The following is a 13,158-nucleotide window of genomic DNA, read 5'->3' on the forward strand; positions in this document are numbered from 1 at the left end:
GAAAAATAAATAAATAAATAAAAATAAAAACCTAAGTGGAGTTTTTGGACTCCAGCTGGCTCACTGTAGACGTCGTTGGTCCTAGAAATGCCTCCGTTACCCCCCGAAGCAGCATGTCCGAGGTGGGAGAGGGTCCATCACAGTTATCAGAGAGCAACTGCGTTTTTACCATGAGGACATCAGGACCCAGAGTAAACCACGTGATCTGCTCAGTCATACAGGGAATTCCTCTCAGGGTCACCCGTTGCCACTGGGCCACTTGGTGGCTCTCCAGGCTCTCCACAACACCCACTGCCTGTCAGTCATCCGTCACCAAAATTAGCATCCAGTGGGGGAGGCTCTCTGAGCTCTCCAGCCCCTCCCCCTCTTCCTCAGATCTCGGTGCCGCTGATTTGGGAAGCAAGAATGGAAAGCATGTGTAAATACCACCTTTGTGGATGCTTCCGGCAAACTTGTCCTACGACTGGTGAGCCCTCTCTGGGCCTGGACTCTTCATTTTCTGCAGACGGACCTGCGTTGCAATTCCTCTATTCCCGTGGTCGGCCAACCGCGGCTCCCGAGCCACATGCAGCTCTTTGGCCCCTTGAGTGTGGCTCTTACACTGGAAGATGGTGACGGAGAAACAAAAAATACTACAAGTTAATGGAAGGTAATAAATGCACAGTCACCCGGATACAGATTCCATGGAGAGGCAAGGACACCAAGACACCTCCTTAGCTCGTCGGAGATCACGTGTGACAGCCCGGGCTCTCAGTGAGTGCCGGGAAGGGTTGTGACCTTGCTCCTTGATGCCCTTGGTGGTGGCTTAACCCTCAGCATCTCAGAAGAGCCTTCCTCCCCTGACTCCCCCGGAAGCAGCCCCACCCCATCGCCCTTCTTCTCAGCACCGTGTGTCTCCTGCCCGGCACCTGCCGCCGTTTACAGTTACGTGATTTTTGACTGTTTGTACCGTTGTCTCCCCGCTGCAGTGCCTGCTGGGCGCCGTGGGGCAGCGCGCCATGCTCCTCCTGCTCTCACCGACACCAGAGCCCGCTCAGCGCCTGCCCCGGGAGAGGCGCTGGGTCAGTAAAGGATGGGGAGTCAGGAAATGGTGGCAGGGAAGCAGGTCCATTCCTTGGAGAGAACATACTTATCCCTCTAGAAGCTTGGACTGAGACTCAGGAATCCACCTCAGCGCAATGACTAAAGGGATGTTCTACTGGAGAAGGCGGGGCGTTTGGAAACCACCATTTGTTGGGAAACCATCGTGTACCGGGAAGGACAGTCCTCGAGATGACACAGTCCAGGAGATGATGGTCCTCCCTTCGCTGAGGAGGAAACTGGAGTGAAGCAGCGCTCCTATCGTAGGCAATCAGTGCCCGCGTGTGGAGGCGGCCCGAGACCCGCTCCGGTGGCTGAGCTCATGTCACCCTCCCTTGCTGAGGGCTCACGCCCGGGCCGGGTGCTGCACGGCCGGAACCACGAGCCGGGTCCCAAAGGGCCTCGCAGGCAGCGGGGAAGGCCACGCAGCTTAGGGCTGAGTCAAGTCTGAGAGTCAAGAAGGGAGGCCAGGATCAAAGGGCAGGCCCGGAATTAGAAAGCAACCAGAGGCCAGGAGTCCTTTGGAAACAGGATCTGAGTCATTCTCCAGCCCACTTAAATCTGGCTCCCGCCCCCCTTCTCACCCGACCCCCCTCAAACATTCCCGAAGCAGCTCCACCAGTGCCACCAGTGACTGGGACATGGGCAGGTCCAGTGGGGAGCGTTGATGCTTTATGGTGCTGGCTCCTCCGTAGCCTTTGACCCCTGGCCACTCACTTCCTCCTCCGTGAGTCAGCCTTGGCTCCCCGCCCACCCCCTCTCTTGCCTGCTCCTCCTCTCACCTATCTGTCTGCTCCATCACAGTCCTGTTTGCCAGCTGAGTCCCCTCCACTTTGACAGATAAGTGTGAGGGTTTTCAAGATCAAGGTGAGATCTCCTGTCTTCTGTCTTTATTCTCCCTCTCTCTCTCTCTTTCTCTCTCTCCCTCAACTCTTCTAATCTCTTCTCCGTCTCATTCAATTCCAAGTAGCATCTGCACAGCACCGCACCGATGGTCCCAGCTGTTAACTCCTGCCTGACCTCTCTCCTGAAGTTCAAACTCCAGTCCCACAAGCTGTGCATAACATTCATATAAGATGCAGCGAGCCCAAACCAGATTCTTGGCTTCTCCCTTCCATCTGCCCCCCACCCCCACCCCCACCGCCCCCCGTACAGGTCTCTGTGAAGACTGCCACAGCCAACGTGCTGGTCAAGGCCATCCCGGCTCAGGCTCTCTCTCACTCGCCAATTCAATGCCTTGTACACCTGGAGTTGGACCCTGACCCCCGCCTGCAGGGCTCCCAGCCAGGCCCCCATCTCCCCGCCGTTATAGTGGCCTCTCACCTGCAGGCTCCGGAGGAAGGACAGCCAAGCTGGGCCTGAAGGCCGGGTGCCCAGCGCTGCCTTAGGGCCCCCCCACCCCAGGCCCGCAGTGGGGCCTCCCCCTGAGGGCGCACAGAGCACACAGCAGGCTTCAGGGGGAAAGGGTGAAGCTATAAAACAGGCGCAAGGTCACCCGAGTTCACAGCAGTATTTAGATCTCTGTTCATGTGGTTCCTTCTGTCCCTTTAAATGTGTGTGAGTGTGTGTGTGTGTGTGTGTATGAGAGAGTGTGTGTGAGTATGTGTGTATGAGAGTGTGTGTGTGTGTGTGTGTGTATGAGAGAGTGTGTGTGAGTATGTGTGTATGAGAGTGTGTGTGTGTGTGTGTGTGTGTGTGTGTGTATGAGAGAGTGTGTGTGAGTATGTGTGTATGAGAGTGTGTGTGTGTGTGTGTGTGTATGAGAGAGTGTGTATGAGTGTGTGTGGGGGGGAATTCTTTGTACAGTGTCAGTTTATTTTTTGATGGAAAAGCACCTCAGCTGAAACAGGAGAGAAGGCTTTAAGGTTCCCAAACCAGCTCCCGCCCAGTGTGCTCTGTGATTGGCTGCCGTGGGCGAGGCCTTGAGGGGGAGGGGGGGCCTGAGTCCCAGGTTGGAGGACAGATGCCAGGCAGTGGTCCCCGCAGCATGGCCTCCCTCACAGCAGAACAGCGGCGAGCAGAGTTATAACAGGGATGTCCAAGCAGCTAAGAAGCCTCCGATGCCCGCAGCTGCTTCCTAAGAAAGCTCACGTCTGTCACGTTACAGTTCACATGGACCATTACGCAGGCAAAGCGTGCTCACCTGCAAGAAAAAGGAGGAGCCTCAGTCCAGCCAGCCCCCACTCCCGCTCCCGCTCGGATTTCTGTGTGTGCATATATTCATAATTACACAGTCAACGACGACGATGCGGCACAAGTATGAGCTGTGATTTTTATATTGTTCCATATTTGAATTATGGAAATTTAAAGTGAGGTCCAGTGTGGTATGTAAAGCATTACGAGCTGACCTCGGGACAAAAAAGAATCAACAAATACAGATACGCCTGTGCTCGTGCACAGACACACGTACACACACAGACACACACAGGCACACACAATCACACACACTGTCACAGACACATAGAGACACATACACACAGACACACACAGTCACACACAGACACACACACACACACGCACGCACGCACACGGAGACAGAGGAGCTGGCCAGGGAAGGGACATAGGGCAGCAGGGAAGGAGTTGTAAAGAGGCCTAGCGCGGCTGAACCAGGAAGGGCGGGGCGCAGACTGAAATGCCGGGCTCGGCCTGAACTGGAGGAGCAGGTTTGGCGGGTTGAGTGAGCTGCCAGCGTCAGTCTCTCCAAAGGGGACAGTTATCACCCCTCCCCCACGAAAGCAGACCCGCTGGCCAGCAGGTCATCATGTTTTCCAAGAGAAAGAGTCCACATTTCAAATATGGAAATCTCTGATTGGTTAAATGTGGCCAAAAACCCAATGAAAATAAATACTGAAGGGGCCTCCAACCCACACCTGGACCCTGAGTTGCTCTGCCAGCCAGCAGCTGCCGCCAGGGCCTCACACTTCCTTTGGGACGATCCCTGAGGCAGGCAGTGACACCCCGGCCAGGTTCACCCCTTCTTTTTGTTGTGTTTTAATGTGTTTTATTGATGTCAGGGAGGGAGAGAGAAACATCCATGGTAAGAGGGAACCGTAGACGGGCTGTCTCCTGCACGCCCCACACTGGGGATCGAGCCTGCAACCCAGACGTGTGCCCTGACCGGGAATCAAACCATGACCTCCTGGTTCATAACGTGATGCTCAACCGCTGAGCCACGCCGGCCAGGCTTCATCTCAGCTGTAACCTTCAGCCTGGCGAAGCCCTGTGCAGCGTCCAGAAACTTCCTACAAGACCCCACGCAAAGCAATGGGCAAAAGGCAGAGCCAGAAACCAGCACTCAAATGGCTCTGCTTCTTAGCACGCCCTGACCCTGACCGAGAATCCCCAGGACACACAGCACTAACGAGGTGCTGACGACAGGTGGCTGGTCAGCAGCTGGGCCACAGCACGCGGTCCCCCGAAACAGACACTGCCCCCTCCGGGCTCTGCCGACACAGGGTCCTCGGATAACCAGGCTCAGGGGGGAGTGCCCTGGCCGAGGGGACCCAGGAGGCCCCGCAGGAGGGCCAGGACCCTCTGCAAGGGCCCGGAGCCACGGCCCTGCCCTTACAGAAGCCGGTGCTGCTGCCCATACTGACACGGAGGTCTGAGAGCACAGACAGTCTCCTGCAGCCCCGGCCCAGCTCCCTCACCGACTGCCTGCTGGGAGCAGTCAGCACAGCCCTGCGCCTCAGACATCTTCAGCGGAGCCGTTGGTGCGTGTCCATCCAAGGGGAGCCGGTTTTAGAAACGCGTGTTCCTCCGGAATGTAGGGTTGGAAGGGGCCTCGTCCCACCCCTGACCCCGCCGCCCCTGGTCCCAGATGCCCCTGCAGGCACCCTTCGCCCAGGATGGGGAGCCCGGCCCCCTCGGGGGCAGCACCAACCACGTGGAGAAGGCTCCCCATTTACCCAGGACCTGTGTTTAATTTCTGAAACGCCAGCTCTGATGTTTTTCCTTGTCCTTCCCCGCTGTGACCTCCAAGGCCAGAGAGAACAGGTGGTCCGAGGCCCCTGGTGGGGGCGGAACTGAAATATGTGGAGGCCCGCTCCTGCGGTTCCGTACGTCACAAGCTCCACTGTTTCCCGGACGCGCCATCAGGGCACGCCGCGTACCTGCCGCCAACGGGCACCGTCACCCTGACGGCCACTCCCATGTCCCAGTCCAGGGAGGGACCACACTTCACACCAGTGTCCGGGGGGCTTGGGGCTCCCCTTCCCCCATCCCAGGGTGGGCCCCGTGCAGGGGTGCCCCAGCACTCCCTGCTTCTGGAGGTGTCAGAGCCTGTGGGACGAGGGCTGGCCAACGGCACGGTGAAGGCTGCTGCGTGGCGGTGGCTGGGAGAACTGCACCACCGTCTCCCCCGGGGCTCCTGGCCGACGCCCCCACGCCCTCTTTTTGTCTTTACTGTCTTTATTGATTTTTCAGAGAGAGGAAGAGGGAGAGGGAGAGAGAGGTTGAAACATCCGTGATGAGAGAGAATCACGGATCGGCTGCCTCCTGCACGCCCCTGCTGGGGAAGGAGCCCGCAACCAGAGCCTGTGCCCTGACTGGGAATCGAACCATGACCTCCTGGTTCCCGGGCCTATGCTCAGCCGCTGAGCCACGCCGGCCGGGCCCCATGCAATCCTAACCGTTAGTTGTAGCTTCGACCGATCGGTGCTTTAACACGTGGTTTGTGCCGCCACCCACCACACTTCCCGGGCTGAAGGCTCCAGGGCAGCGGTTCTCCGCCTTCCTGAGGCTGCGACCCTTTAATACAGCTCCTCATAATGCAAATATCTGTGCTTTCCCATGTCATAGGCTCTATCTACAGCAGCGGTTCTCAACCTGTGGCTCACGTAAGACCACCGGAAAACACACATATTTACATGACTATCTGTAACAGCAGCAAAACGACAGCGATGAAGAAGCAACGAAAATAATGTTGCGGGTGGGGGTCACTGCGCCATGAGGAGCTGTGTTGAAGGTTCAGGCATCAGGAAGGTGGAGAGCCGCTGCTCCGGAGCCAGCTAGGGGGCCGGTGGAGGTGCCCTCAGGACTGGGCTGTCAGACGCCTCCCGGCTTCCGGCTGCGTCCCACGTGTGTTCCCAGTAGCCCTTCCCTCCTCTGCGGCGTGCACAGCCGTGTTTCTCCGCACGATGCTCTGGGTTTGTCGCGTGTGACATGTAGCGTGTGACCTCCTCTGGAGCCTGCGGCGGGGACCACGCTGGAGCCGCACAGCCTCCCTGCCCGGCCGGGGCCCAGAGGCTCGGCGGGTCCCGTAGCTCAAACACCGGAACAGACACGCAGACTGGACTCTCCGCTCAGAGGGCAGGGCCGGCCGTGCGGGCGGGAGGACAGGTGTCCCTCTCTCCCCTCCCCGCCCCCCACGCAGGAGGGGCGGCCTGGAGCTGCGCTCACTTGGCTCTCAGGGGAGACCGGACTGGCCAGCTGCCGTGTGGGCTTTGGTGGGGGCGGCCGGGGACCTGGGTGGAGGATGGGCGCAAGGACACCTGTCCCGTGGGAAGGAGCATGGAGCAGACATGGCTTAGCCCACCTTGGCCAGCCAGGACCTTCCTCTCCTCCCGCCCGTCCTCGGGGATCTGCCCAGGTGGGCATAGGAGGGGCACCCAGCTCCCCCGGAGAAGCAGCCACTCGGGCTGGTGTCCAGCTGCATTCTCACGCTCGGCTTTTGCACAATGACTGACCACAGGCGTCTGCTCTCCAGCGCCGGGGCTGGCCGGGCTCCCGCCTTCATCCAGTAACACCTGCCGGCCAGCCGGGGCCAGGGCACGGTCCCTCCTCAGAGTCTGTGGAGGGTGCTTGGCGGCCGCGAAGGGCCCTTGGGGCTGGAAAGCTACCACTAGGCCGCCTGGCAGCCGGGCAGTCCAGCTCTGTCCCCGGGGGGGGGCAGACACGGGCTGCCGCCGTCCGTGCCATGGCCCGGGGGGCGCTGGCTGGGCAGGGCGAGGGGCTGTGCCCTCTGCTCTGCAGGTGGAGGGGCGGTGGCGGCCTGGCTCCCGTTCGCGGGACGCACTGGGTCTCCTGGTTCTCAGGCCGAGCCCGGCCCCGGCGGGGAGCGCCCCTCGGAGGCTGACCGGGCGCCCGGGCTCCCGCACCCGCTCCCGCCACCCTCCTCAGAGCGCACGGCCCGGGCCGCCTCCCCTCCGCCTCCGCCCGCTCCGCCGGTGCCTCCTCCCCGCCGCCAGGCCGGTCCCTCCCCCTGCTGGTCCCTCCCCTCGCGGCCCGGCCCCCGCCCCCGCCCCCGCCCCGCGGAGACGTCCGGGCGGCCGGCAGCCTCCGCCCCGCTCAGCGGAGCGCACACCCGGCCAGGGCGGACCGAGCCGGCGATCCCAGCAGCCCGGCCGCCTCCCCCGGACCCGGAGCCCCCGCCGGACCCGGACCCCGGAGCCCCCGCCGGACCCGGACCCCGGAGTCCCCGCCTCGCCGCCCCGAAGCGCAGCCGCTGCCGCCGCTCCCGGGATCCCGGACCCCGGACCCCGGGCTGCGGGGCGATGCGCCCCTCCCGGGCGGCGGGCGCCGCGCTCCTGGTGCTGCTGGCGGCGCAGTGGCCGGCGCTCCCGGCGCTGGAGGAGAAGAGAGGTAAGGCGTGCCCGCCCGCGGGACCGACCGGGACCCACCGACCGGGACCCACCGACCGGGACCGACCGGGTCCCACCGGGACCCACCGGGACCCGCCGGGACTCACCAGGGGACGTGCCGCTGCGGGTCCGCGCCGGGGATCGGGTGCAGGGACAGGGGCGCGGGGACCGGGGCGCGGGGACCGGGGCGCGGGGACCCGGGTGCAGGGACCGGACCGGGGCGCGGGGCCCGGGGTGCAGGGTGCAGGGATCGGACGCCCGGAGCGCTCGCAACTTCCTCACTGTCCTGCCTGCGCGGGGGGCGCGTCCCGGCACGTGCGCCCGGTCCGGTCCCGGCGGAGGGCACCTCCCTCGGGGACCCCGGGCCTCCCCGCTCCGCGTCCGGGAACCGGGTCGCGGGCCCGGCCCAGGGGCGCCGCTGCGGCCGGACCGGAGGCCGAGCGCGGGCGGGGCGCTGGCTCCTGGGCCGCCGGGGGTCGGCCGTGCACTCCGCCCGCAGCGGGGGCGCGGACCCCGCGATCTCCTCCCGTGTCCCCCCGGATCTCCTCTGGCTTCCGGGCCCCCCCACCCCGGCTGCCCCCACCTGCGGCCCCGCTCGCGGCTCCGGGTTCGCGGTGGAGCCGGCGGGATGGGTGCGACCGGCCAGGCGGACCCCGAGTTCCTGGGACCGGTCCCCGCCTTATTATTATTATTATTATTTTTTTTTTTTTTCTCTGCAAACTTTCCTCCTGGGATCCCGGAGCTTCTCTCGGGCCTGTTTCTTTTCGCTTTCGGCAGATTTTGACCCAGAGCCAAGCAAAGCAGCGCGTTAATGTTTGACCCAATTGCGGGGGCGGTGCGGGCGGCGTGGTGGGCCCCGCGTCCAGGGTGAACAGAACCTGAGGGTCCGACCCGGCCCAGGCACCCCTCCCCGGCACCCCTCCCCGGCACCCTCCTGGCGGCACCCTCCGGCACCCCTCCACGTGAGGCCGGAAGGTCTGACCGGTTTCGACATCTCAGCTTCCAGGCTCAGGTCCCGGCTTGCTGCTGAGGTCACCGGCCGGGAGGGAGGGGAGGGGTGCGGGTGTCGGGCTCCGGCCGGGTTGCCGCAGACTCCCTGGGGGTTTTAAAGCGAAGCCAGTAAACCCCCAAGCCTGCCTTTCCCCCCCCCCGCCAGCCCCAAATCCCCAGACGGCCTGTTTCCTGCATCCGGGGTGCGCGGGCTGCGGGGGGACACCCAGCTCCTCAGGTGGCTCTGCTCATGGCCAGGAGGGGGGCATGGGCCGGCGGGGCTGGCACAGAGGACAGGGATCGGTACCGAGTCCGGAACGATCAGCTGGCACGGCTGGGCTCTGGGGGAACATCTGGAGTGTGGAGCCGCTTGCAAAACGTGGGAACGGGAGCTGGGGGTGGTTTCCATACCAGCGGGCTCCTCTGCCCTCGGAGGGCTGCCTCCTCCCTGCTGCCCGCCCCCCCACCCCCGGGCCTGGTCCTTCCCGCTCCCCAACCCCCTGCACAGGGCCCCCCGCAGTCGGGCATGTCTCCGTTCTGTGGCCGGGACCCTGTCCTGAGTGCAGTCAGACTCTCGGGCACCTCCATGCACTGCTCTTCTCCACAGACGCCCGCTCCTCCCTGCTGCCCTTCCAGCAGGACGAGGAGTGCGGAGATTTGTTTTGGGGGAAAAACATAAATACCACTTAATTTGCCTGTTGGTTTTGTGTTCGCTTAGAACAGGATGCTCGGGGCAGGGTGGGGGGGGCGGAGAGACACAAAAAAAACAGCAGTGGGAGCAGGCGAGCCGGCATCAGAGTCCCAGAAACAGGAGCGACGTGTGAGAAACACAACAGGTGACCCTGACAGAGTGGTGAGGACAAGTCCCGTCAGTTTTGTTCACAAAACGTCCTTATCTCAGACAGACCGGCCTGGCTCTAAGCGATGGAATCGCCGTCCCCTCCAACCCTCTAACCCCCGGACAGGCCAGGAAGTGGGTGCCCCAGGCCGATGGGGAGACAGGGCCGGAGAAGTGGCTGCTTTCCCTGCAGCGGGAACCCGCTGAGGCTCCCGTCACCTGCCGCCCCTGCCTCTCCTCCGGGAGCTCTGGTCTTAGGAGGGCGTCGGAGGCCAGGGGATGGGACAGGGAGGGACAGGGCTCCTCAGGGTGGTCCCTGGTGAGGACTCGCGGGCCCCGGGCCCTGGTCTAGACTCCCGCTCACAGTTACTGTCGGCCAACTGAGCCGGTCAGCAGCGGCGTGGGCCTCGCTCAGCACCCCTCCAGCAGGCGGGCTGTGAGGTCGGCCTGGGAGACGCGCGGAGTAGGCGCCCTCCTGCAGAACGGCGCGGTGGAGCTGGCGGTATTCTGAGAAAGGCAGGAACTGGCAGCCGGGCCGGGCCGGCCCCGCCTCCCAGCACATTCCTGACTTTGGACGGTCTTCGTGTATTTCTGGCTTCCCATGTTTCGTGTCTGAGCCCATGCCGTGTCACAGCCTCACTCCACCGACTCCATCGCACCCCCTTCCCGAGGCAGGGCCCAGGGATCGCGCTTTTGTTCCTGAACGAGCTCCGAGATGCCTGCAGAGGCCGCGTCAGGGAGCACGGGGCCCGCCCAGTTCAGAAAGGAAACACGGAGCTCTTGTTTATGCGTGGATCTCAGCTCGGGGCCGCAGAGAGGGTCTGGGGTCAGGGAGGGGGCAGCCGCCCGCCCACCTTGCCTGGAGGAGTGCGGGTGGTGACCCAGGCCCTGGAGTGGGCCGTGGGGTCATAGGGCCGGGGACACCCAGGGGGTCGCAGGCCCCGCCCGGGAACCACGCAGCCTTCGTGTGTGCCCCGTGGCGCCGAGAGAGCCGTGTTCGCGGCTCCGGTGAGCGGAGACCCAGCGCGGTGGACATGGCTCCTTGGAGCTGGGTTTTGCTCACGGGAGCCGGCTCTGAGGAGCGTTTAAGGTTCTAGAACACATGTGTCAAACACAAGGCCCGCGGGCCAAATCCGTCCCGCCAGGCCTTGCAATGTGGCCCGCACCGCGCTGTCATCACTGCACTCCGCTGCGTTTCCATCACAATGACAGTTTATGACTGTTCAGTAAACCATTCGGCCCGCGATTTAGGCTGGATTTTAGATTTTGGCCCCTTCTCTGATTGAGTTCGACACCCCTATTCTAGAATGTGGCTGCCCGTGCCCTGTTTCCACGTCGATGCGAGAAAAATGGGTGGGCCTCTCAGATCACTGCAGACGCTTCTGATTTCGTTTTCCTCTGCCCTTTAGGGACGTTGGACGTTATGTGAGAAGCGGCTTTGGTCTCAGTGCGTGTTGACCGGTTTATTCTTTTCTTTTTTTTTTTTTTTTTTTTAACATATTCTATTGATTTTTTTAGAGGAAGGGAGAGGGAGAGAGAGTGAGAAACCTCGATGAGAGAAAAACATCCATCAGCTTCCTCCTGCACTCCTCCTACTGGGGATGTGCCCGCAACCAAGGTACATGCCCTTGACCGGAATCGAACCCAGGACCCTTGAGTCTGCAGGCCGACACTCTACCCACTGAGCCACGCCGGTTAGGGCTGGTTTGTTCTTGAAGGATGATGAGCCCATGGGAGAGCGGGTGGGCCTTGCTCCCGGAGGCCGGGCCCTTTCTCGCTTTCCCCCGAAGAGGCTGCCCTTTCTCAGAACAGCGCCCCCGCTGGCTCTTTGCCCAGGGGGTGAGGAGGGTCTGCCTCTGGCCCCTGGAGCGGGCAGGTCGGCCAGGATTCAGGCCAGGACCCGGGCGTCCCCCTCCGGTCCGATACCAGTTTGATGGACGTTTTCTCTGTCGGAGCCATGAAGCCCATCGTTCTTCCGGCGCGTTTGGTAGACACGTCCACTCAGATGTGCAGGACATTCCCTGAGCCGCCGCCGCCGGGAGCAGGAGAGGGGCCGGGCGGGGCTGGGGCTGTGGCCCAGGCCGTGGGAGGCGGCGAGCTGCCGTGGACACGCGGTCTCGAGCTCCGAGGTGGAAGGTCAGCCATCGGGCCGCTGTGGACGGGGCCGCTGTGCACTGCATGTGCTTAACACCCACATCCCTCCCGGGGGCCGTGTGTGCGGCCAGCACGGGAGGCAGCGTGTCCCTCTGGGTCCCACACCGTGTCCCGTTCTGGTGGCTTCTCCCAGGAAGCCCAGAGCCACAGCGTCTGTCCTTCCTGACGACATCTGGAGTGTCTCAGGAGCGAAGCCTTGCATTGCACATTCAGGGACCCGTGGTTGGGGGGGAGGCCTTGTCCACAGCCCGCAACGCCCCCACAGCGCACGCTGCCCCCTGCCTGCGCAGGCCCCGCGCCGGTAAACAGTTACGTAAGGCGGCCGCGGTGTTTGTCCTTCGGTGTAAGGACAGGATCGCTACCTCTGACGCCGCGGGCTTTTGTTTGCATTCCTCTCTCCGTGCTCGGACCACAGGGAGGGCCTGAGCTGCTCGTCCTCGGCTGAGCTGCAGGCTGAGTCACACGGGGGACTGGCTCTCGTGCCCGGAGCCCGTTAGGGAGAAGGGATCTGCAGGTGGCACGCCCGAAACGCTGGCAGAAGCAGCAGCTTCTGGAAAGCGTTCTGGGATCAGCCTTTGTTTTTACTTTATTTTTATTTTTGTTCATGGCCAGCAGCGTGGTCTGAAGGCTGTGGAGTCGTGGCCAGCAGCGTGGTCTGAAGGCTGTGGAGTCGTGGCCAGCAGCGTGGTCTGAAGGCTGTGGAGTGTGTGGTCTGAAGGCTGTGGAGTCGTGGCCACTCATCACTACCACCCGTTGGTGATCACATGTCAGAGCCCACTGCAGGTGCGCAGCCTCCTGAGCAAGACCAGCCAGGCCTATGGTCGGCAAACTGCAGCTCACGAGCCACATGCGGCTCTTTGGCCCCTTGGGGGTGGCTCTTCCAAAAAATACCATGGCTTGGGCGAGTCTATTTTGAAGGAGTGGCGTTAGAACAAGTTTACATTTTTAAAAAATTGGCAAGAAATTCCAATCGTTGTGCTGTTGATACTTGGCTCTGTGGACTGATGAGTTTGCCGACCACTGCGCCAGGCAAACGATTTCAAGTTTGCTCCAGCGCTATTTTGCAAAATCCCTCTCTCTTCTTCACTCGGCGCGTTTGAGCGGGGGGGTAGACAGGACACGGCGCCCTGCCTCTCCCTGGGATTGAGGCCGGCGCGGCTGCCGTGGGCACAGGGGGCGCTGACTGTCCTGGCCCTCCGGCGGCGCTGTGCTCACTCCCAGGCTGTGAAACGTGGCGGGTGGGAGGACTCGCCGTGGCTTCGCTTCCCTGCCACGTTCATGGAAAACCCGCATCGTCCTCGGTGCCGCTTCCTGGGACTGGGACGGACGGACGCTCTGCCGGGAGCCGTTCAGGAGTGAGATCATGTAGCACCTCCGTCTGCTCGCCTTCCCCTCCCCCTCCCCTGCCTCTGTGTCTGATACAGACGTGCACATGCATGCCTCATGCCTTGCGAAGGCCCGTTGCAGGACGCGGCTGGAGGCAGTTTTCCGGGGTCGGTCACGCTAGGAGACACC

The 13,158-nt window shown here is 62.6% G+C and overlaps 1 protein-coding gene across 5 annotated transcripts in view; it reads left to right on the top strand.

Moving 5' to 3' along the window:
• Nucleotides 1–7,494: 7,494 nt before the first annotated feature.
• EGFR (epidermal growth factor receptor) overlaps nucleotides 7,495–13,158 on the top strand; it is a 92,041-nt gene continuing 86,377 nt past the window's right edge. For 2 of the 5 annotated variants that reach the window (XM_045587188.1, XM_045587189.1), the window contains exon 1: nucleotides 7,506–7,662. In XM_045587188.1, coding sequence (XP_045443144.1) covers nucleotides 7,575–7,662 — 88 coding nt within the window. In that variant the 5' untranslated portion in view covers nucleotides 7,506–7,574. Of the gene's footprint in view, nucleotides 7,663–13,158 lie in introns of all 5 variants that reach the window. The other 3 variants (XR_006742643.1, XM_036453741.2, XM_045587187.1) reach the window with 3 other exon arrangements.

Source organism: Pipistrellus kuhlii, unplaced genomic scaffold (assembly GCF_014108245.1).
Source record: "Pipistrellus kuhlii isolate mPipKuh1 unplaced genomic scaffold, mPipKuh1.p scaffold_m20_p_26, whole genome shotgun sequence".
Classification (NCBI taxonomy): Eukaryota; Metazoa; Chordata; class Mammalia; order Chiroptera; family Vespertilionidae; genus Pipistrellus; species Pipistrellus kuhlii.